The sequence below is a fragment of the Pristiophorus japonicus genome, chromosome 5 (genome assembly GCF_044704955.1).
Source record: "Pristiophorus japonicus isolate sPriJap1 chromosome 5, sPriJap1.hap1, whole genome shotgun sequence".
NCBI classification, from domain to species: Eukaryota; Metazoa; Chordata; class Chondrichthyes; family Pristiophoridae; genus Pristiophorus; species Pristiophorus japonicus.
In genome coordinates, this window is record NC_091981.1 from 150,803,543 (window position 1) to 150,826,993 (window position 23,451).

At 45.5% G+C, this 23,451-nt stretch overlaps 1 protein-coding gene across 1 annotated transcript in view; it reads left to right on the plus strand.

The window, feature by feature from the left end:
- vwde (von Willebrand factor D and EGF domains) overlaps window positions 1-23,451 on the plus strand; it is a 341,224-nt gene that overhangs the window by 311,773 nt on the left and 6,000 nt on the right. Inside the window, exons 28-30 of the mRNA XM_070880205.1 lie at window positions 2,407-2,502; window positions 20,221-20,316; window positions 20,560-20,655. Of these exons, the coding sequence (XP_070736306.1) occupies window positions 2,407-2,502; window positions 20,221-20,316; window positions 20,560-20,655 (288 nt within the window). The remainder of the gene's footprint in view (window positions 1-2,406; window positions 2,503-20,220; window positions 20,317-20,559; window positions 20,656-23,451) is intronic.

Genomic DNA, 23,451 nt, shown 5'->3' on the forward strand with positions numbered 1-23,451 from the left:
AAAGAAACAATGGGAAATATAACAAGGATGAGAGAGAAATAAAAAAGAGAAAATTAGGAAGGCTAAGAGGAACTATGAAAGAAGATTTATAATCAACATCATGTGAATTAGCAAGAGCTAATACAAGCACATAAGAAGCGAAAAGATAATTAAGATTAAAGGCCCGAAATTGATGAACTCACCGCCCACTGCCGCCGACATTCCTCTTTGGGTTCCGTCCAGTGCCACTTTCTATTTGCACGGGAGGGGAAACCGCCATGAACTGCCCGCTGACATCAGTGGACGGCTGACTGGCATAAGTGGACTCCCACCCACCGAGATGCCATACTCATGTGGCAGGGGTTGGCGGGAGTCGGCACCAGAATGGGGGTGGGCCGCTGGCTGGAGGCTGGTCTGTCCCCGACGGTGAGTTTGAAGATCTTAAAAAAAAGGTTGGTAAACATTTTAAAATATTTTTTTCATAGCGCATTACCTGATTGGGGTCCCCTGAAGGTGTTCTCCGATGATTTTTCTTTTGAGGTCTTCGACCCTCTCTGGGCCCAAATCCATCCTTGGCGGCACTTAGGCGGCAAGCACCTTTGCCACTAAGAATGAGAGCTCCCTCCGGCTAACACCCAGATTGGCAGCGTATAGTCCCTCATTTGCCGTCCGCTGCCCTTTGAAGGATCTTTTTGATGAAAACCCCACCCAAAGTACCATCAGGTACCTCGGTGGCTATCGGTGATCATCTGGGCGGCACTTGGACGGGCAGGGGCCTTCATCAATTTCAGCCCCAAAAAATGGTTAGGACCACTTAGCGATGAAAGGGGTTATCTTGTGCTTGAAAGTGAGGGCTCAATAAGTGCTTTGGCCCAATTTTTACAGAAGAAGGTGAAGAAGGGCTGTAAGACTGTAGGAGTATCCGAGGAGGAAATGGAAGAGCCACTACTGGAGATTTAAAATCAAAAAGAAACTGTACCAAAAAAAGTTAATAAAACAAAAATTCAAAGTCACCAGGCCTTATGGTATCCATCCAAGAATAGTAAATGAGGTAAGAGAGGAGCTCACTAAGGTGCTAGCCATCATTTTCCATAAATCTTTGTAAATAAGGAATTGTGCTAAAGGATTGGAAATTGGTAAATGTTACACACCTGCTCAAAAAAAGGAAATAATTAAACCAGGAAATTATAGACCAGTTAGCCTTGTCTTCATTGTGATTAAACTTCTAGGGCTAGTTTTACGGGTCTGTGTTGCCAGTGAGGAGCCTTGCCAACTGTCAAAATTGAAATTAAGAGTTGATAGTTCCAGATAAAGGACTAGAACTAGTACATAACATGGATGGAATTATCTCCTGTGCTGTAATTTCTATATGGGGTTAGAGGTAATAGTTATGGTGAGAGAGCTCGTGCCATCCCAAGAACATTGGACTAAATTTCATCCTTCTGTATTAATAGTTCAAAAATTTTATGGGCTAGAAATTCGGTTCTCAGCGAAAACGGTATTTTTTTGCCAAAATTACCGTTATTGCTTCGCTATCATTATCAGGCCAGAAATTCAAGCTTTAATTTGCGCAGCGATAAAAATCGGTGTTGCACGAGGAGTCGCGGCGCAAACCGCAATCTTCGCCAACTTTAGTCTGAGGCCGATACCGCTGCGAGTTGGGCCTTGGGAGGGAGGAAAGACACCTAAAAATAAATTGAAAAAAAAAATTCACAAAACATTTACAAGACACTTATCTAATGAATCGCTGATAAAGAATTCAAAAATAAAAACTTTAACTTACCTTTTTGCAGGTCTTCATATTTACCGCTGCTCCAAGGGCTGCAACTCCAAGGGTATTTTTCGCGCTAAATACAGGTGCGCAGAGAGCCAAATTTTTGGTGACAATGATATTTTGGATCTTGCTTGGCGGTGCTCCTCTCCCCAACGATATTTGAAAACTGCAACCGCAAAATGTCACCGAAATTCCTGCCGACCGGTTTTTCATTAAATAACGTGAAATATCATCCAAAAACCAGTCGCAAAGTTGACGAATTTCTAGCCCATAATAATATGAATTTATGTTGGACTAAGTAGTCATAGTTTACAGAACTAAAGGATATGTATCAGTAAGATCGAAAACCAGTGAGTTTCTGTAAATAATACACTTTCATTCGTTTGAAACACAGATGGGATAAATTCATAAATGATATACAAACAACCTTCTTCTGTAGTATTTTCAACAATTTATACAGTTACTCTGAAATAATGAAGACACTCAGAGTCATTGGTTAAGTCTGCAGCAGAGGATAGGCAGAAATCTGCTGGCACCATTCTTTATAAATGTTGTACATTTATTAAGGGGACACTGTAGATACAACAGATGATTGATTGCATGTTTCGCTTGTATTTCAATACAAATTGTTTAAACTATTTTGTTTTCTTTAGCAATTTGCAGTCCTCCTTGCAAGAATGGCGGTCACTGTATGAGAAATAATGTCTGTTCTTGTCCAGATGGCTACACGGGAAAAAGATGTCAGAAAAGTAAGAGTCATGTTAAAGTATAAATCCATTCAAGTAGTCTAACTTTGTCTCTGACCCCATTCATTTAATCAAAAGCATAATAGCACCAAGGGCTTTACAAGTACTTTCATATCATATCTAAAACAGTTCTGGTTGCAACTTCAAAAAAGAGAACATCTGGAATGAAGGAGAGTGTTAAGGTTGCTCAAATAAAAAAGAGCCTTGAAATTAAAACAATTATTTCAGACTATTCAAAATTGAATTATATTTTTAGAACGACTGCAATGTTTTTTTCATCATTTCCAAAACATAATCCTTATTACCGCAGTTTAACTTAAAGAACATATTTTGTCCAGGTATTTTTCTCTCTTCATTTTTTATCACATTTGTTAGCTTGCTTGACTAGCTTGCCAATACTTGTTGGCAAAATGCGACACTCACTCACATGAACAGTATCAGGAGGTGAGGTAACAAAGTATCTGACACCTGAGAAACTCTATTCTAGCTGCCTTGCAAATAGGAAAGGAGGAAGAAGGAGACCTTCAGTATAATCAGGCAGCATCTAAATGCAACTTAATGTTGCTATGTCACTAGTAGTATTGCAAATAATTTAGACATTTTTCTTTGCTTCTATGAACCACTGTGCCAGTGGTAAATTCTCATTTGTGTGTAACATAGGTCTGCTGCAGTCAGAATCAGGGGAAATCATAACGGGGAACAAAGAAATGGCGGACCAATTGAACAAGAACTTTGGTTCGGTATTCACGAAGGAGGACACGAACAACCTTCCGGTTATAAAAGGGGTCGGGGGGTCTAGTAAGGAGGAGGAACTGAGGGAAATCCTTATTAGCCGGGAAATTGTGTTGGGGAAATTGATGGGATTGAAGGCCGATAAATCCCCAGGGCCTGATGGACTGCACCCCAGAGTACTTAAGGAGGTGGCCTTGGAAATAGTGGATGCGTTGACAGTCATTTTCCAACATTCCATTGACTCTGGATCAGTTCCTATGGAGTGGAGGGTAGCCAATGTAACCCCACTTTTTAAAAAAGGAGGGAGAGAGAAAACAGGGAATTATAGACCGGTCAGCCTGACATCGGTAGTGGGTAAAATGATGGAATCAATTATTAAGGATGTCATAGCAGTGCATTTGGAAAGAGGTGACATGATAGGTCCAAGTCAGCATGGATTTGTGAAAGGGAAATCATGCTTGACAAATCTTCTGGAATTTTTTGAGGATGTTTCCAGTAGAGTGGATAAGGGAGAACCAGTTGATGTGGTATATTTGGACTTTCAGAAGGCGTTCGACAAGGTCCCACACAAGAGATTGATGTGCAAAGTTAGAGCACATGGGATTGGGGGTAGTGTACTGACATGGATTGAGAACTGGTTGTCAGACAGGAAGCAAAGAGTAGGAGTAAATGGGTACTTTTCAGAATGGCAGGCAGTGACTAGTGGGGTACCTCAAGGTTCTGTGCTGGGGCCCCAGCTGTTTACACTGTACATTAATGATTTAGATGAGGGGATTAAATGTAGTATCTCCAAATTTGCGGATGACACTAAGTTGGGTGGCAGTGTGAGCTGCGAGGAGGATGCTGTGAGGCTGCAGAGCGACTTGGATAGGTTAGGTGAGTGGGCAAATGCATGGCAGATGAAGTATAATGTGGATAAATGTGAGGTTATCCACTTTGGTGGTAAAAACAGAGAGACAGACTATTATCTGAATGGTGACAGATTAGGAAAAGGGGAGGTGCAAAGAGACCTGGGTGTCATGGTACATCAGTCATTGAAGGTTGGCATGCAGGTGCAGCAGGCGGTTAAGAAAGCAAATGGCATGTTGGCCTTCATAGCAAGGGGATTTGAGTACAGGGGCAGGGAGGTGTTGCTACAGTTGTACAGGGCATTGGTGAGGCCACACCTGGAGTATTGTGTACAGTTTTGGTCTCCTAACCTGAGGAAGGACATTCTTGCTATTGAGGGAGTGCAGCGAAGGTTCACCAGACTGATTCCCGGGATGGCGGGACTGACCTATCAAGAAAGACTGGATCAACTGGGCTTGTATTCACTGGAGTTCAGAAGAATGAGAGGGGACCTCATAGAAACATTTAAAATTCTGACGGGGTTAGACAGGTTAGATGCAGGAAGAATGTTCCCAATGTTGGGGAAGTCCAGAACCAGAGGTCACAGTCTAAGGATAAGGGGTAAGCCATTTAGGACCGAGATGCGGAGGAACTTCTTCACCCAGAGAGTGGTGAACCTGTGGAATTCTCTACCACAGAAAGTAGTTGAGGCCAATTCACTAAATATATTCAAAAAGGAGTTAGATGAGGTCCTTACTACTAGGGGGATCAAGGGGTATGGCGAGAAAGCAGGAATGCGATACTGAAGTTGAATGTTCAGCCATGAACTCATTGAATGGCGGTGCAGGCTAGAAGGGCCGAATGGCCTACTCCTGCACCTATTTTCTATGTTTCTATATTTCTATGATGCAGTCATACACACATCTACAGTCTGAGCAGCGCCTGACACCATTTACTCAGTCATATAAACAAAGATTTCAGTTGTGTTGGACTCTGAAATGCAACATTTTTGATTAAGCACAATGATTAGTGTAATTGCAAACATTGTATATACGTGGCATTTTTGTTCAACTTCCTTGGGATAGGAACTTATGATAATTGAGCCTTGAGGCTTAATAAGACAATCAAATATTAAAAAGAAAGGATATGTCACAGCCAGCTGTGAAATAGTAGGTTGAAAAATGAGACTGACTATAGAACTCGGAATTGTTAATTTGCTAACACAAATTTTAATAAAGAGAGTTTTGTTGTTTCATTTGTATAAATTTTCTTAGCCATGAAAATGCATCAGAAATCATCTGGCTAAAAAGGTTAAATATGTGTTATAGAGGATAAATTACTTGAAAGTATATTGGCATTTTCATATAACAAGTGAGTTTTAAGCTCCATTGTACGTGATTACTACACGTAAGATAGCATGGGTTGGAATGTGTTATGAAGCTATAATGTATTGAGAGATTACATTGACACTTTAAAGCAGGGCAGTTCTAACTATATCTCTGTTTCATCTGAACCGCAAAATGTATTACATCTTTGAAACATGTTCCAAGTTGGATTATTCTTTATACTATATTTATGCATATGAAGTTCATGGGGTAATACTCTGTTTTTATACAATTTGGGTCTTTGTAACTGTAGGGTTTATGTTATGTCTTGAATAAAGATTCAGACTAGATACTGCAAGCTCAAAGTAAGGTGTGACCATAGTCCTTTATTACAGATCTCAGAGTGCCTCTCCAACCTGTGAGGCCTCCTTACATACAGGTTATTGATGAGGCTGCACATAGGGAGGTTAAAGTAACAGTGACCTCAGTCTTTAATAAGACACGCCAGAGTGAGGAACAGGCCTTAGAGGCCGGCTTATATACAGTGCGCCCAAGGGATGCTGGGATCCCTTGGGACTTCAGGGGATGAGCTCCCTGGTGGCGGAACATGGGAGTGCATTCTTTACAGATACACAACATCACTCCCCCGCCAAAGACAAAGTGAAAACTATTTACAAGGTGAGGCGGTCGGGAGCCTTTCTTTCCTGGTGGACCGCCTCGGTACAAATGTCTGTTCTGGTGTGTTGGCTGTGCCCTCGCTGGGCTGGCGTGTTGTTGGCCCTGCAGGGCTGCTAGGTGAGCCTGGCCTTGCTGGGCTGTTGGGCGTGGTGGGTTCAATTTCCTGGTCCGGCGTGGTGTTGTTGATCCTTGTGGGCTCGAAAAAAGTGGTGTCTGCTGTGGGTTGTTCAGGGTAGTCTGTGAACTGCAGCCTCATTTGGTCCAGGTGCTTTCTGCAAATTTGTCCATTGTCTCGTTTGACTATAAACACCCTATTCCCTTCTTTAGCTATCACCGTGCCCGTGATCCACTTGGGACCATGTCCATAGTTTAGCACATACACAGGGTCATTCAGATCAATTTCCCGTGACACAGTGGCGCGACCATCATTTACATTTTGTTGCTGCCGCCTGCTCTCTATCTGATCATGCAGGTTGGGTTGAAGCAGCGAGAGTCTGGTTTTAAGTGTCCTTTTCATGAGTAGCTCAGCCGGGGGCACCCCTGTGAGCGAGTGGGGTCTCGTGTGGTAGCTGAACAGTATTCGGGACGGGCGGGTTTGGAATGAGCCTTCAGTGACTCGTTTAAGGCTCTGTTTGATGGTTTTTACTGCCCGCTCTGCCTGCCCATTGGAGGCTGGTTTAAATGAGGCCGAGGTGACATGTTTGATCCCATTGCAGGTCATGAATTCTTTAAATTCAGCATTGGTGAAACATGGCCCTTTGTCACTGACCAGTATGTCAGGCAGACTGTGAGTGGCAAACATGGCCCTCAGGTTTTCAATGGTGGCGGTGCTTCCCGACATTATTTCACATTCAATCCATTTTGAAAAAGCATCCACCACCACCAGGAACATTTTACCGAGAAACGGGCCCGCATAGTCGACATGGATCCTCGACCATGGTCTGGAGGGCCAGAACCACAAACTTAGTGGTGCCTCTCTGGGCACCTTGCTCAACTGAGCACATACACTGCATTGCCGTACACAGGACTCGAAGTCAGAATCGATACCGGGCCACCACACGTGGGATCTGGCTATCGCTTTCATCATTACTATACCCGGGTGTGTGCTGTGGCGATCCGAGATGAACGTCTCCCTGCCCCTTTTTGGTAGCACTACACGGTTACCCCACAACAGGCAGTCTGCCTGAATGGACAGCTCATCCTTTTGCCACTGGAACGGCTTGATTGGCTCTTGCATTTCAACGGGGATGCTGGCCCAGCTCCCATGCGGTACACAGTTTTTTACTAGGGACAGCAGAGGATCTTGGCTGGTCCAAATCCTAATCTGGCGGGCCGTGACAGGTGATTTATCATTTTCAAACGCTTCTATGACCATCAACAAGTCTGCGGGCTGCGCCAACATCAACAAGTTTGCAGGCTGCGCCATTTTCACCCCAGTGGTAGCCGACTGAGAGCATCCGCACAGTTCACGGTGTCTGGCCTGTAGAGCGGATGGTATAGTTATACGCTGATAGCGTAAGTGCCCACCTTTGTATGCGGGCTGAGGCATGAGTATTTATCCCCTTGTTTTCAGCCAACAGGGATGTGAGGGGCTTGTGATCGGTTTCCAGCTCAATTTTGAGGTCAAACAGTTACTGGTGCATTTTCTTTACCCCGAACACACACGCTAATGCCTCTTTCTCAATCATGCTGTAGGCCCTCCCAGCCTTCGACAAGCTCCTGGAAGCAGAGGCAACAGGTTGCAACTTCCCCGCAACGTTAGCTTGTTGTAATACACACCCGACTCCGTACGACGATGCGTCACATGCTAGCACAAGTCTTTTACACGGGTTATACAATACAAGCAGCTTGTTGGAGCATAAAATGTTTCTGGGCTTTCTCAAAAGCAATTACTTGGTTTTTTCCCCATACCCAGTTCTCACCTTTGCGCAATAACACATGTAGGGGCTCTAAAAGGGTGCTTAACCCAGGTAGGAAGTTACCAAAATAGTTGAGAAGTCCCAGGAATGACCGCAGCTCCGTGACGTTCTGTGGCCTGGGCGCATTCCTGATAGCCTCTGTCTTGGCATCTGTGGGCCGAATGCCGTCCGCCACGATCTTTCTCCCCAATAACTCCACTTCTGTTGCCATGAAGATGCATTTTGACCTCTTCAGCCGCAGCCCTATACGATCCAGTCGCTGGAGGACCTCCTCCAGGCTTTGCAGGTGCTCGGCGGTGTCCCAATCCGTGACCAATATGTCGTCCTGAAAGACCACCGTGTGTGGTACCGACTTGAGTCGGCTCTCCATGTTTCCCTGGAAGATCGCTGCAACCGACCGAATTCCAAACGGGCATCTGTTGTAGATGAACAGTCCCTTGTGCGTGTTGATGCAGGTGAGGCCCTTCGAAGAGTCCTCCAACTCCTGCGTCATATACGTCGAAGTCAGGTCGAGCTTGGTGAACATCTTGCCTCCTGCCAGCGTCACAAATAGGTCGTCTGCCTTAGGTAGCGGGTATTGGTTCTGTAGTGAGAAACAATTAATAGTTACTTTATAATCGCCGAAAATCCTGACCATGCTATCACTTTTGAGTACTGGAACAATCGGGCTGGTCCGCTCGTTGAATTCCATTGGGGAGATGATGCCCTCGTGTTGCAGCCTGTCCAGCTCGATTTCCACTCTCTCCCTTATTATGTGAGGTACCGCTCGCGACTTGTGGTGAATGGCACCTTCGCCCCGGAAAAGCTTCTAATGCCTGGCTCAAAGAGGGAAGGAAATGTGTTAAGAACCTGGGTACATGAGGCCTCATCGACATGTGATAGCGCTCGGATGTCATCCCAGTTCCAGCCGATTTTGCCCAGTCAGCTCATTCCAAGCAGTGTGGGGCCATCGCTCGGGACAATCCAGAATGGTAGTTCGTGCACTGTGCCCTCGTAGGTGACCTTGACCATGGCGCTGCCCAGGACAGTGATAAGATCTTTGGTGTACGTTCTCAGTTTCGTATGGATGGGGCTCAGAGCTGGTCTGAATGCCTTGTTGCACCACAGTCTCTCAAACATCTTTTTACTCATGATGGATTGGCTAGCGCCAGTGTCCAGTTCCATGGCTACGGGTAAGCCTTCAATTTTACATTTAGCATTATAGGTGGACATTTCGTCGAAAATGTTTGCACCCCGTGTACTTCAGCATCTGCCTCCTCTCTCTGAGGCTTGAAATTGCTTTGATCCACCATGGACCGATCTTCCTCTGCCACGTGGTGGTTAGCAGGTTTTGCAGAGCTTGCAGCTCGTTTGCAAGCTTGTTGGAGGTGCCCCATTGTTCTACAGCTCTTGCAAACATACTCTTTGAAGCGGCATGAGTAGGCTGAATGGAAGCCTCCACAACGCCAACAAGGTGTGACTTGCCTTGCATTCATCATTTGTTGGGGACTCTGAGTCATCTGGGTCACCTGAGGCCTGCTGGCAGTTGCAGACTCGTGGGTTCTGCCCTGTACATTTCTGCTCGCAAACACAGTTCCAGTTAATTTATGAACATTGCTAGCACTTCTATGCTGAGAGATTTGTTTGGTATTATCACTGGTGGACATAAACACCTGTGCTATCGCAATGGCCTTACTGAGGGATGGTGTCTCTACAGTCAAACGTTTTCGTAGGATAGTCTTGTGGCCAATGCCCAGTACAAAAAAGACTCTGAGCATTTGCTTCAGGTCGCCATCACACTCACATTGTCCTGCAAGTCGCCTTAGCTCGCCACTTCCTGACCTTCAGATCGCTGGCATGTGTAGAACCGATACCTCGCCATCAGCACACTCTCCCTCGGGTTAAGATGCTCCCGAACCAGTGTACACAGCTCCTCATATGACTTATCTGTGGGTTTCACCGGAACCAGAAGATTCTTCATGAGGCTGTAGGTCGGTGCCCCGCAGACCGTGAGGAGGACCACTCTCCTTTTTGCAGCACTTCCTTCTCCGTCCAGCTCCATGGCTACAAAGTACTGGTCTAGCCGTTCGACATAGGCTTCCCAGTCCTCACCCTCCGAGAACTTCTTCAGGATGCCCACAGTTTGCTGCATCTTTGCATTGGATTCGTATTCTCATCGCCAGTTATTGTGTTTCTATCACAAATGAGGCTGCACACAGGGAGGTTAAAGTAACAGTGACCTCAGTCTTTAATAAGACACACCAGAGTGAGGAACATGCCTTCGGGGCCAGCTTATATACAGTGCTCCCAAGGGATGCTGGGATCCCTTGGGACTTCAGGGGATGAGCTCCCTGGTGGTGGAACATGGGAGTGCATGCATTACAGATACACAACAGAGTTGCTCCCAAGGGATTGTGGGATCCCTTGGGACACCAGGGGATAAGCCCTCTGGTGGTTAGACATGTATTTACAAGTTTACATACATAACAACACTCCCCCCCCGCCCCCCCACCAAAGTCAATAGTGTAACTATTTACAATGTGAGTCGATCTGGGGGCTTCCTTTCCATGGTTGATCGTCTCAGTGCAAATACTGGTTTTGGTGAGTCATTTTTTGAGCCCGCTGGGCTGCTGCGCAGCTGGCCTTGCTGGGCTGCTGGCGGTGGTGATTCCTGCTGGGCTACTGTGGGTGATGGGTTCTGCTTCGTGGTCAACCGCTGGGTTGGTTGCCACTTGTGTGTGTGTTGGAGGCTCGAAAAAGATGGAGTTAATTGTGGGTGGTTCTGGATAATCTGTAAATCTGAGTTTTGTTTGGTCCAAGTGTTTCCTGCAGGCGAGTCCATTTGAGAGTTTTACCACAAACACCCGACTCCCCTCTATGGCTAAAACAGTGCCAGGAAGCCATTTGGGACCTTCTCCATAGTTCAACACAAATACAGGATCGTTTATCTCAATTTCGCGTGATACATTTGCACGATCATGATATGTATTCTGTTGAAGCCGCCTGCTCTCTACCTGTTCATGGTGTACTAATGAGAGCCTTGTCTTACGTGCCCTTTTCATGAGCAGTTCAGCGGGAGGGACCCCAGTGAGCGAGTGGGGTCTTGTGCGGTAACTAAGCAGGACTCGGGATAAGCGAGTCTGCAGTGAGCCCTTCAATTAGCCTTTTCAAGCTCTGCTTGATTGTTTGAACTGTTCATTCTGCCTGACCGTTGGACACTGGTTTGAACAGGGCAGATGTGACATGTTTGATCCCATTGCGGGTCATGAACTCCTTGAACTCGGCACTTGTGAAACAGGCCCATTGTCACTTACAATGACATCAAGCAGGCCGTGCGTGGCAAACATGGCCCATAGGCTTTCAATGGTGGCAGCTGATGTGCTTGCCGACATTATCACACATTCAATCCATTTGGAGAATGCATCTACTACCACTAAGAACATTTTTCCCAAGAATGGGCCTGCATAGTCGACATGGACCCTGGACCATAGTTTGGAGGGCCAGGACCATAAGCTTAGTGGCGCCTCCCTGGGTGCATTGCTTAACTGTGAATGAATATGTATTACATTTGTGCACGCAGGACTCTAAGTCTGCATCGATACCGGGCCACCACACGTGGGATCTGGCTATCGCTTTCATCATTATGATGCCTGGGTGGGTGCTGTGGAGATCACTGATGAAAGTGTCCCTGCCCTTTTTTGGCATCACTACACGATTACCCCACAGAAGGCAGCCTGCCTGTATGGACATTTTATCTTTGCACCACTGGTACCGCTTTATTTCTTCCTTCATCTCTAACGGGACACTAGACCAACTCCCGTGGAGCACACAGTTTTTTACTAAGGGCAGTAAGGGGTCCTGGCTCGTCCAGGTTCTAATCTGTCGGGCGGTAAAAGATGATTGCTCACCCTCGAATGCTCCATTACCATGTCTAAATCTGCGGGCTGTGCCATCTCCACCCCTGTGGTGGGCAATGGAAGCCTACTGAGAGCATCGGCACAGTTTTCTGTGCCTGGCCTGTGGCGAATGGTATAGTTGTATGCAGACAACGTGAGCGCCCATCTCTGGATGTGGGCCGATGCATCAGTATTTATCTCCTTGCTTTCAGAAAAGAGGGATATAAGTGGCTTATGGTCGGTTTCCAATTCAAATTTGAGCCCGAACAGATATTGATGCATTTTCTTTACCTCATAAACACACGCTAACGCTTCTTTTTCAATCATGCTGTAGGTCCTCTCGGCCTTAGACAGACGTCTGGATGCATAAGCAACCGGTTGCAATTTCCAAAATTTATTAGCTTGTTGCAGTACACACCCGACCCATACGACGAAGCATCATATGCTAGTACCAAACGCTTACATGGATTGTACAACACAAGCAATTTGTTTGAACATAACAGCTTCCTAGCTTTCTCAAAGGCATTTTCTTGGCTTTTACCCCATACCCATTCAACTCATTTGCTCAGTAAGGAGTGTAGGGGTTCTAACAATGTGCTAAGACACGGTAAGAAGTTACCAAAATAGTTCAGGAGTCCTAGAAATGACCGCAGCTCCGTCACGTTCTGTGGTCTTGGTGCGTTTTTGATTGCCTCCGTCTTCGAATCGGTGGGCCTGATGTGGTCCACCGCGATTCTTCTCCCCAGGAACTCCACTTCAGGCATCAGGAAAACACACTTTGAGCATTTTAGGCTGAGCCCCACACGACTAAGCTGACTAAGAATCTCCTCCAGGTTCTGCAGGTGCTAGATGGTGCCCCGACCTATAACCAAGATGTCGCTCTGGAAGCCGACGGTGCGCGGGACCGACTTCAGCAAGCTTTCCATGTTCCTCTGGAATATCGCCGCGGCCAATCAAATCCCAAACGGGCATCTGTTGTAAACGAAAAGACCTTTTGCATGTTGTTGCAGGTGAGGCCTTTCGATGATTCCTCCAGCTCTTGCGTCATGTTGGCTGAGGTCAAATCCAGCTTCGTGAACGTTTTCCCTCCCGCCAGTGTCGCAAATAGGTCGTCTGCTTTCGGTAGTGGGCATTGATCCCGCAGGGAGAAACGATTGATAGTTATTTTGTAATCACCACAGATTCTGATGGTGCCGTCTCCCTTGAGGACTGGAACAATCAGACTGGCCCACTCATTGAATTCGATCGGCGAAATGATGCCCTCTCGTCGCAGCCTGTCCAGTTCGATCTCCACACTCTCTCTCATCATGTAAGGTATCGTTCTTGCCTTGTGATGGATCGGTCATGCCCCCGGAATCAAATGGATCTGCACTTTTGCTCCTTGGAACTTCCCGATGCCTGGTTCGAACAGCGAGGGGAACTTGTTTAGGACCTGGGCACATGAGGTGTTGCCGATGGACGAAAGTGCTCGGACGTCATCCCAGTTCCAGCGTATCTTTCCCAGCCAGCTCCTGCCGAACAATGTGGGGCCATCGCCCGGTAGCACCCAGAACTCGTGCATCGCTCCATCGTAGTTGACCTTTACGGGAGCAATGCCAATTACTGGAATCAGTTCCTTTGTGTACGTTCTCAGTTTAGTACGAATGAGAGTCAGGACTGGCCTTGAGGCCTTGCTGCACCACAATTTATTGAAAGTCTTTTTGCTCATTATGGACTGGCTTGCGCCCGTGTCCAGCTCCATGGACATCAGGAGTCCATTTAATTCAACCTTCAGCATTATCAGAGGACACTTTGTGGTAAATGTGTGCACCTCATATACCTCTGCCTCCTCGGTCTGAGGTTCTGGTTCGTCGTGATCCACCATGGATCTGTCCTCCTCTGCAACATGGTGGTTTGCAGGATTAGCAGGGTTTGCAGCTCGCCTGCACATACGTTGGCAGTGTCCCATTGTTCCACAGCCCTTGCAAATGTATCCTTTGAAGCAGCATGAATGGAAATTATGATCACCCCTGCAGCATCATCAAGGTGTTAATGGCCTTGTATTCACTACCCTTGATGGTGGACTCTGAGTCATCTGCGGACGTGCAGCCTGCCCTGTACATTTCGATTCAAAAACAAAGTTACTTTGTTCACAGTACTTGCAGCAGCACTCGCGTGCTGAGAAATTTGTTTAGTATTGTCACTGGTGGCATTGAACGCCTGGGCTTTCGCTATGGCTATACTCAAGGTTGGGGTCTTACAGTCAAAGGTTTGCGAAGTATTACTTCATGGCCAATGCCATGTACAAAGAAGTCCCTGAGTATGTGCTCCAAGTGTCCTTCAAATTTGCAATGTCCAGCAAGTGCCTTAGCTCGGCGACGTTGCTCGCCACTTCCTGGCCTTCAGACCTCTTGTACGTGTAGAACCTATACCTCGCCATCAGAACGCTTTCCTTCGGGTTTAGATGCTCTCGGACCAGTGTGCACAACTCATCGTACAAGTTCTCTGTGGGTTTCGCTGGAGCGAGCAGATTTTTCATGAGGCCATACGTTGGTGCCCCACAAACGGTGAGGAGGATCGCCCTTCGTTTGGCAGCGTTTGCTTCTCCTTCCAGCTCGTTGGCCATGAAGTATTGGTCGAGTCGCTCCAAGAAGGTTTCCCAATCATCTCCTTCTGAAAATTTCTCCAGGATGCCCACGGTTCTCTGCATTGTTGCGGTGAGGTTCATCATTTGTATCTCATCGCCAGTTGTTGTCTTGAATAAAGAGTCAGACTAGATACTGCAAGCTCAAAGTAAGGTGTGACCATAGTCCTTTATTACAGATCTCAGAGTGCCTCTCCAGCCTGTGAGGCCTCCTTATATACAGGTGCTCCCAAGGGATTATGGGATCCCTTGGGACTCCAGGGGATAAGCCCTCTGGTGATTCGACATGGTATTTACAGGTTTACATACATAACAGTTCGTTGACCACGAACTGTAAGGCAAAATTCAAAGTGATATGAAATGAATTGAACTGCTAATGAGTGAACCTATAGACAAACAGTGGAAAGTATGCAGAAAGGTATTTGGTTTGATACAAAACCAGTATATGACCTTAAATTGCAAAATCTCCACTTGTGTACTTAAGCAACTATGATCAACACAACCACAAAAGCAAAATACTGTGGATGCTAGAATCTGAAATAAAAACAGAAAATGCTGGAAATCTGTGGAGAGAAACAGACTCTACAGGGTCACAGACCCGAAACGTTAACTCTGTTTCTCTCCACAGCTGCTGCCTGACCCGCTGAGATTTTCAGCATTTTCTATTAACTGTTATCAACAAATGAGTTAAGAAAAGGCTCATGCAAATGTAAGGAAAAGTGGAAATCCAATGGTGAAAGCTATAAAAAACATCAAATCAAGATTCTTGTCCTTGTTTTCACATCGTTCCATCTCCCAACCCCACTCTATTTGTGAAATCTTCTCCAGCTATATATCCTAGCCCACATTCTCCATTCCTCTGACTCGGGGGAGTGGGGGGCGTGGAGAAATTGGAGGCTTTAGCACCGGCCGCCCCGCCATGAAATGGCGAAAAGACGATGGCCATCGCTCTTCCGTCAGCTGAAGGCAGATCCATCGACTCGGGCCATTTTGGAGCTGCCGCTAACACTGCTGTTAAGCACAAGTGCCAGGGAGATTTAAATGAAAGAGATCATGACATCGGTTAGTGTATAATACTCACTTGACAACCGATCTCCAACATTGCAATTAGCCATTGCACTTACTGTCAGCACAGAACAACGACAGGGAGAGCTGTTGTCTACCAGCAGGAAGCAGGCTGCAGCAGCAATATTTAAAGGCATTGTCGTCAATCAATTGCACCTGGCATGGTTCAGCAGTTTCCGTGGCCGTTTGCTACTTCCTGCAATTGAAACTGCTTTCTTTAGATATTTCAAGGTTTTTGGTAATGGAGAGTTGTTTCAAGTGTAGAAGTCCCTCTTTATTTTTCAAAGGCTACTGCTCACAGTCATGGAGGCTGTATTGGCAGTCGACCTTGCCCTCCAGGATCTACGGCAGAGGGAGCGGGGAAGACTAGAACCTGCGCACAGATGCAGGAGGAGGAGGGCCATGAGGGCTTTCAACAGGAGGCCTTATCCACCTAGGGACTTCCAACAGCACATCTCCTACCTTCAATTAAGTGAGGAGTAGTGTCTAAGGATGCTACGCCTCAGCAAGGAGATGGTCACAGAACTCTGACACCTCCTGCAACCAGATCTGAGAGTAAGGCGAACACAGCTCTCCCAGTGGCAGTCAAGGTCACCATGGCACACCACATCCCCATCATACCACCCCTGTGTCATGGAATATCACATCGCACTCCTGGGCACAAGGCTGAAATGAGACACAAAAGAATAAATAATACAATTATTACATTTATCAAAATCATAAGACACGTATTTACAATTACGCTATTAACTAATCAGGCTAGTGCAATCCCTTTGTGTCCGTCTTTCATGTGGATTTTCCTATTCTAGTGCTCCTATGAAGTGCTCCCACAGTGGCTGCAGCATGGCTGATGAAAGGCTGCTGACTTTCAGTGAGGAGACTGCAGATGGCTTTGTAGGACGACCTCGAGCTGCAGCATCAATGCACCTTCCCTTTAAATAGTGGAAAAAGCCTGTGGCAATCATGACTGAATTAGAATGTCCCAGATATTGGTCCACCTGTACATTGTCTCTTCTTCTTAGACGGTCCCTCATATCGAGGATGACTTGCTTATGCCAATGAGCAGCAGTTTTAGCACTGAAATCATGACTAGAATCACGTTAATGAAGAGTGAGAATGAATTTTGCATCTTAACTAGACCATTTTCAGGTGACGCAGCTTAACCTCATTTAGTCTTAACACTGCCACTTTCTTGGCTATATCCAATTTTTAGCCCTGAATTTTCTCTCTTGCCCTCTTCACCATCAGAGATTGATCTTACAGCCATTATGTTTCTGCCCACTGAAACCCCCTTCCAAAATCATTTTGCTTTGCTACTTCTGGGGGAGGTGGGACCAGTACAAACCGGACGGTCTGCACCTGGGCAGGACCGGAACCAATGTCCGAGGGGGAGTGTTTGCTAGTGCTGTTGGGGAGGAGTTAAACTAATATTGCAGGGGGATGGGAACCTATGCAGGGAGACAGAGGGAGACAAAAATGAGGCAAAAGCAAAAGACAGAAAGGAGATGAGGAAAAGTGGAGGGCAGAGAAACCCAAGGCAAAGAACACAAAGGGCCACTGTACAGCAAAATTCTAAAAGGACAAAGGGTGTTAAAAAAGCAAGCCTGAAGGCTTTGTGTCTTAATGCAAGGAGTATCCACAATAAGGTGGATGAATTAACTGTGCAAATAGATGTTAACAAATATGATGTGATTGGGATTACAGAGACGTGGCTCCAAGATGATCAGGGCTGGGAACTCAACATCCAGGGGTATTCAACATTCAGGAAGGATAGAATAAAAAGAAAAGGAGGTGGGGTAGCATTGCTGGTTAAAGAGGTGATTAATGCAATAGTTAGGAAAGACATTAGCTTGGATGATGTGGAATCTATATGGGTAGAGCTGCAGAAAACTAAAGGGCAAAAAACGTTAGTGGGAGTTGTGTACAGACCTCCAAACAGTAGTAGTGATGTTGGGGAGGGCATCAAACAGGAAATTAGGAGTGCATGCAATAAAGGTGCAGCAGTTATAATGGGTGACTTTAATATGCACATAGATTGGGCTAGCCAAACTGGAAGCAATACGGTGGAGGAGGATTTCCTGGAGTGCATAAGGGATGGTTTTCTAGACCAATATGTTGAGGAACCAACTAGGGGGGAGGCCATCTTAGACTGGGTGTTGTATAATGAGAGAGGATTAATTAGCAATCTCATTGTGCGAGGTCCCTTGGGGAAGAGTGACCATAATATGGTGGAATTCTGCATTAGGATGGAGAATGAAACAGTTAATTCAGAGACCATGGTCCAGAACTTAAAGAAGGGTAACTTTGAAGGTATGAGGCGTGAATTGGCTAAGATAGATTGGCGAATGATACTTAAGGGGTTGACTGTGGATAGGCAATGGCAGACATTTAGAGACCGCATGCATGGATTACAACAATTGTACATTCCTGTCTGGCGTAAAAATAAAAAAAGGAAGGTGGCTCAACCGTGGCTATCTAGGGAAATCAGGGATAGTATTAAAGCCAAGGAAGTGGCATACAAATTGGCCAGAAATAGCAGCGAACCTGGGGACTGGGAGAAATTTAGAACTCAGCAGAGGAGGACAAAGGGTTTGATTAGGGCAGGGAAAATGGAGTACGAGAAGAAGCTTGCAGGGAACATTAAAGCGGATTGCAAAAGTTTCTATAGGTATGTAAAGAGAAAAAGATTAGTAAAGACAAATGTAGGTCCCCTGCAGTCAGAATCAAGGGAAGTCATAACGGGGAACAAAGAAATGGCGGACCAATTGAACAAGTACTTTGGTTCAGTATTCACTAAGGAGGACACAAATAACCTTCCGGATATAAAAGGGGTCAGAGGGTCTAGTAAGGAGGAGGAACTGAGGGAAATCTTTATTAGTCGGGAAATTGTGTTGGGGAAATTGATGTGATTGAAGGCCGATAAATCCCCAGGGCCTGATGGACTGCATCCCAGAGTACTTAAGGAGGTGGCCTTGGAAATAGCAGATGCATTGACAGTCATTTTCCAACATTCCATTGACTCTGGATCAGTTCCTATCGAGTGGAGGGTAGCCAATGTAACCCCACTTTTTAAAAAAGGAGGGAGAGAGAAAGCAGGGAATTATAGACCGGTCAGCCTGACCTCAGTAGTGGGTAAAATGATGGAATCAATTATTAAGGAGGTCATAGCAGCGCATTTGGAAAATGGTGACATGGTAGGTCCAAGTCAGCATGGATTTGTGAAAGGGAGATCATGCTTGACAAATCTTCTGGAATTTTTTGAGGATGTTTCCAGTAAAGTGGACAAAGGAGAACCAGTTGATGTGATATATTTGGACTTTCAGAAGGCTTTCGACAAGGTCCCACACAGGAGATTAATGTGCAAAGTTAAAGCACATGGGATTGGGGGTAGTGTGCTGACGTGGATTGAGAACTGGTTGTCAGACAGGAAGCAAAGAGTAGGAGTAAATGGGGACTTTTCAGAATGGCAGGCAGTGACTAGTGGGGAACTGCAAGGTTCTGTGCTGGGGCCCCAGCTGTTTACATTGTACATTAATGATTTAGACGAGGGGATTAAATGTAGTATCTCCAAATTTGCGGATGACACTAAGTTGGGTGGCAGTGTGAGCTGCGAGGAGGATGCTATGAGGCTGCAGAGTGACTTGGATAGGTTAGGTGAGTGGGCAAATGCGTGGCAGATGAAGTATAATGTGGATAAATGTGAGGTTATCCACTTTGGTGGTAAAAACAGAGAGACAGACTATTATCTGAATGGTGACAGATTAGGAAAAGGGAAGGTGCAACGAGACCTGGGTGTCATGGTACATCAGTCATTGAAGGTTGGCATGCAGGTACAGCAGGCGGTTAAGAAAGCAAATGGCATGTTGGCCTTCATAGCGAGGGGATTTGAGTACAGCGGCAGGGAGGTGTTGCTACAGTTGTACAGGGCCTTGGTGAGGCCACACCTGGAGTATTGTGTACAGTTTTGGTCTCCTAACTTGAGGAAGGACATTCTTGCTATTGAGGGAGTGCAGCGAAGATTCACCAGACTGATTCCCGGGATGGTGGGACTGACCTATCAAGAAAGACTGGATCAACTGGGCTTGTATTCACTGGAGTTCAGAAGAGTGAGAGGGGACCTCATAGAAACGTTTAAAATTCTGACGGGTTTGGACAGGTTGGATGCAGGAAGAATTTTCCCAATGTTGGGGAAGTCCAGAACCAGGGGTCACAGTCTAAGGATAAGGGGTAAGCCATTTAGGACCGAGATGAGGAGAAACTTCTTCACCCAGAGAGTGGTGAACCTGTGGAATTCTCTACCACAGAAAGTAGTTGAGGCCAATTCACTAAATGTATTCAAAAGGGAGTTAGATGAAGTCCTTACTACTCGGGAGATCAAGGGGTATGGCATGAAAGCAGGAAGCGGGTACTGAAGTTTCATGTTCAGCCATGAACTCATTGAATGGCGGTGCAGGCTAGAAGGGTTGAATGGCCTGCTCCTGCACCTATTTTCTATGTTTCTATGTTTCTCTCTCTGCTTTTAAAAGACTCGCATGCTTTCATTCCCTCCTTCAAATTCCTTTACTTCCTCTTACTGTCACCCTCCCATTTCGTAAAGCACTCTGAAACATTGTTTTAGATGAGTCATGGAATATGAGTGTAATTTGTTATATATGACGCAGTTATTTCTTTTAAAGGTGTCTGTGAGCCAATGTGCATGAATGGAGGAAAATGTGTGGGTCCCAATGTCTGCTCTTGCGCGTCAGGATGGAGGGGGAAAAGATGTAACATACGTAAGTCGGAATTTTAAAGTAGCTCCTAATGTGCATTCATGTTAATACTGTGGATAGATACAGGACACCTCAAGGCCTCTACTTCTCAAAGCACTGTAACTTTAAATTTTGTGTTTTTGACAAAGTTGTTTTGAACTACAAACACTGTCCTTCAAACTTTGTACCACTGTGTTTTTTAAATCTATTGAAATTCAAATAAATTGAAGCATGCAGTAATCAATATCTTCTCATGTGCCAATTTAGCCATCTGTCTACAGAAGTGCAACAATGGAGGAGAATGCATAGGTCCCAGCACTTGCCATTGTGTGCCCGGATGGGAAGGACTGCAGTGTCAAATACGTAAGCTGCTTTCAAGACAGTTGCTTGTCCCATCCTAGTTTTTACATTTTGAGGGTGCTTGCAAGGTCAGAACATGTGTCAAATAGAACTGATCGCAGCTGGAAATTTTATGACAAATAAATGTAATTATCTTAGCTGTTCTTTTCTTGTTTTCTCCTTCAGCAGTTAAATTCAACAACTGATATTAAAATCATTGGATGAAGGGCCCCAAAATTCCACATTCCAAATTGTGTGAGAGATGCGCCAGTAAGTCTGGAGATGTGCTCACCCATGCTCTGCAGAGCTAAATCTTCCAGAATTTCATGGGTCAGCTCATTTTCATGTTCATTTGAGAATCTCCAAAGCAAAGCAAATCCCTCGTAAAAAAAGAGTACTGTGCTGAGGGTGCTTGGAAACTATGACCATGGCCTTTAAAATGCCAAGTCAGTATAGAGATTGCCCAACAGGTCGGTGGCAGGGGGACAGTAGGCAAATAGGAAAGAGTTCAGCTGAATCAGTTCACCATCAAGTAGCTATCAGACTTTGAGCCCATTTTCAATAATATCTTCCTTTGAAAGTTACATGCAGCTGAAAAAGGAACAAAGGCATTACAAAGAGGAACAAAAGATCTGCTCATAATTTCAGTGAAACAAACCTCAAGAAGAGAGGGTAAGACTGCTTGGTTTTCATGGGAGAAGCTGTAGAAAATCTCTCTTGTGCCATGTTAAGGGAGATCTCATTGGCATCATGTGCTAATTCTGTCACCAACAGAACTGTAGAACAGTACCGCAGGTATTTCAATGATCTGACCAGAACAGACAATCATAGGCAATCCCTCGGAATTTGAGGAAGACTTGCTTCCAGTCTTTTGGTGGCTGAACAGTCCAATTCTCACTTTTCTTCCTTGGGTATCCTGGGCATCAGCACACTCTTCACCCTCTATAAAAGCTCACAAAGCAACATATGTGGCATCTATTGCACCCTGGACTTTGGAAAAGCCACAAGCCATAAAACTGGATGGGCCTACCTCACTGTTGACTTGCAGTAATGCCAAATTGGATGAATTGAACATACTGAAACGTGCTTCAGTTAACTGCTGAATATGTGCCCGATCCCCCATGGCTGCCTGAAATAATATAGTGCTATAAAAGTGAACTATGGTCGTGACCTTCAGATCCACAGAGAGAGCAGTGAGGGCCAATTTCTGTGACTGCAGCTCATTTCAGTATCATCTACCAACAACATCCAGTAGGTCACTATTGTCCAGACACTCAACCAGCTACATAAATGACATGGCTACTAGAGCAGGGGCTGGGTATTCTGTGGTGAGTGGCTCAAGTCTTGACTCTCCAAAGCTTGTTCATCACCGACAAGGTACAAGTCAAAGAGTGTGCTGGAATACTCTCCAGTTGCCTGGATGGATGCAGCTGCAACATCACTTAAGAAATTCAACACCATCCAGGACAAAGCAGTCAGCTTGATCGGTACTTTATCTATTAGCCTAAACATCCACCCCCTCTATCACTAGTGTACCGTGTTTGCAGTGTGCACTATCTACAGGATCCACTGTAGTAAATTGACGTGGCTTCTTTGGCAGCAACTTCCAAACCCACGACATTCCCCACCAATGGGTTAAGCTGCCGAACCGTGCAATGGTCTTGAGGTCCCGCGTAGGTTGTTCACTGGCTTTTATATGGGAAAAAACGTGCATGTGCGGAAATCTGAATGGGCCGGGCAGCCAGTTAATGGGCCAATGCACGAAAAAAAATAAAGGGGACCATTATCCCACACCTAGAAGGACAAGGGTAGCAAGTACATGGGAACACCATCACCTCCAAGTTCCCCTCCAATTCACACACTATCCTGATTTGGACACATATTGACATTCCTTCAGCATCCCTGGGTCAAAGTCTTGGAACTCCCTACATAACAGCATGTGGGAGTACCTGGAGTGCAGTGGTTCAAGAAGAAGGCCCACCACCATCTTCTCAAGGGCATCTAGGGATGGCCAGCAATGCCCACATCACAAAAATGAATTTTTAAAACTTGGTGAGGTGAACAATTCGCGGGATGGTCCAAATTACATTTGGAATTGCAAAGAAATCAATTTTTGGGCAGAAACTATCAGAAACCCTTTCCACCTCAATTTGCTGACCAGAAAAAGTAAGTTGCCCCAATGTTATGCTGTGGACCCACCATAAAATGGAAGTGGCATGGAATTTCGGAACCAAGAGCTTCGTAAAATTTTCCACTTGCTTGGTACATCCTAAATGCAAATACTGTATAGAACAATATGAATAGGTTGTCTCCTCTGCCCATGCATTTCTTGTGCTCAAGTTGGAATTGGTGTCAGAGCAAAATTACCCATCAGGTGCAAGAATATAGGTAAGCATCCAAACTTCTCTTTTTCTGTTACAAAAACATTTCAGAAGGAAGCATACAATTAATTTCTGTAGACATATTTTTGTTCAACCCTATTCTGACCATCCTAGATTAAGGAATGGAAGATTAACTAGCATGCATTCGCCAATCAAAAGCCACTAATTCCTGATGAAAGTCTACAGTTATGGACATCAGGCCCACGGCTCAGCCTCATACATGGGACCAATTTTTCTGATCATAATACCCTGTTAGTATTCGTTCTGTAAGGTTATATATTATAAAAATTTATATAAGATTCTCTGCCCAGTAGAACATAATGCACATTTCTGGCTGCAGGGTGGGGAGAGTGAGAGCAGGAAAAGCTCCTTCTTGAATTGGGCAGAAATGTCATTTTAATATTTAAATGATGTGGCCTCCACTGCCATTATTCCTTCA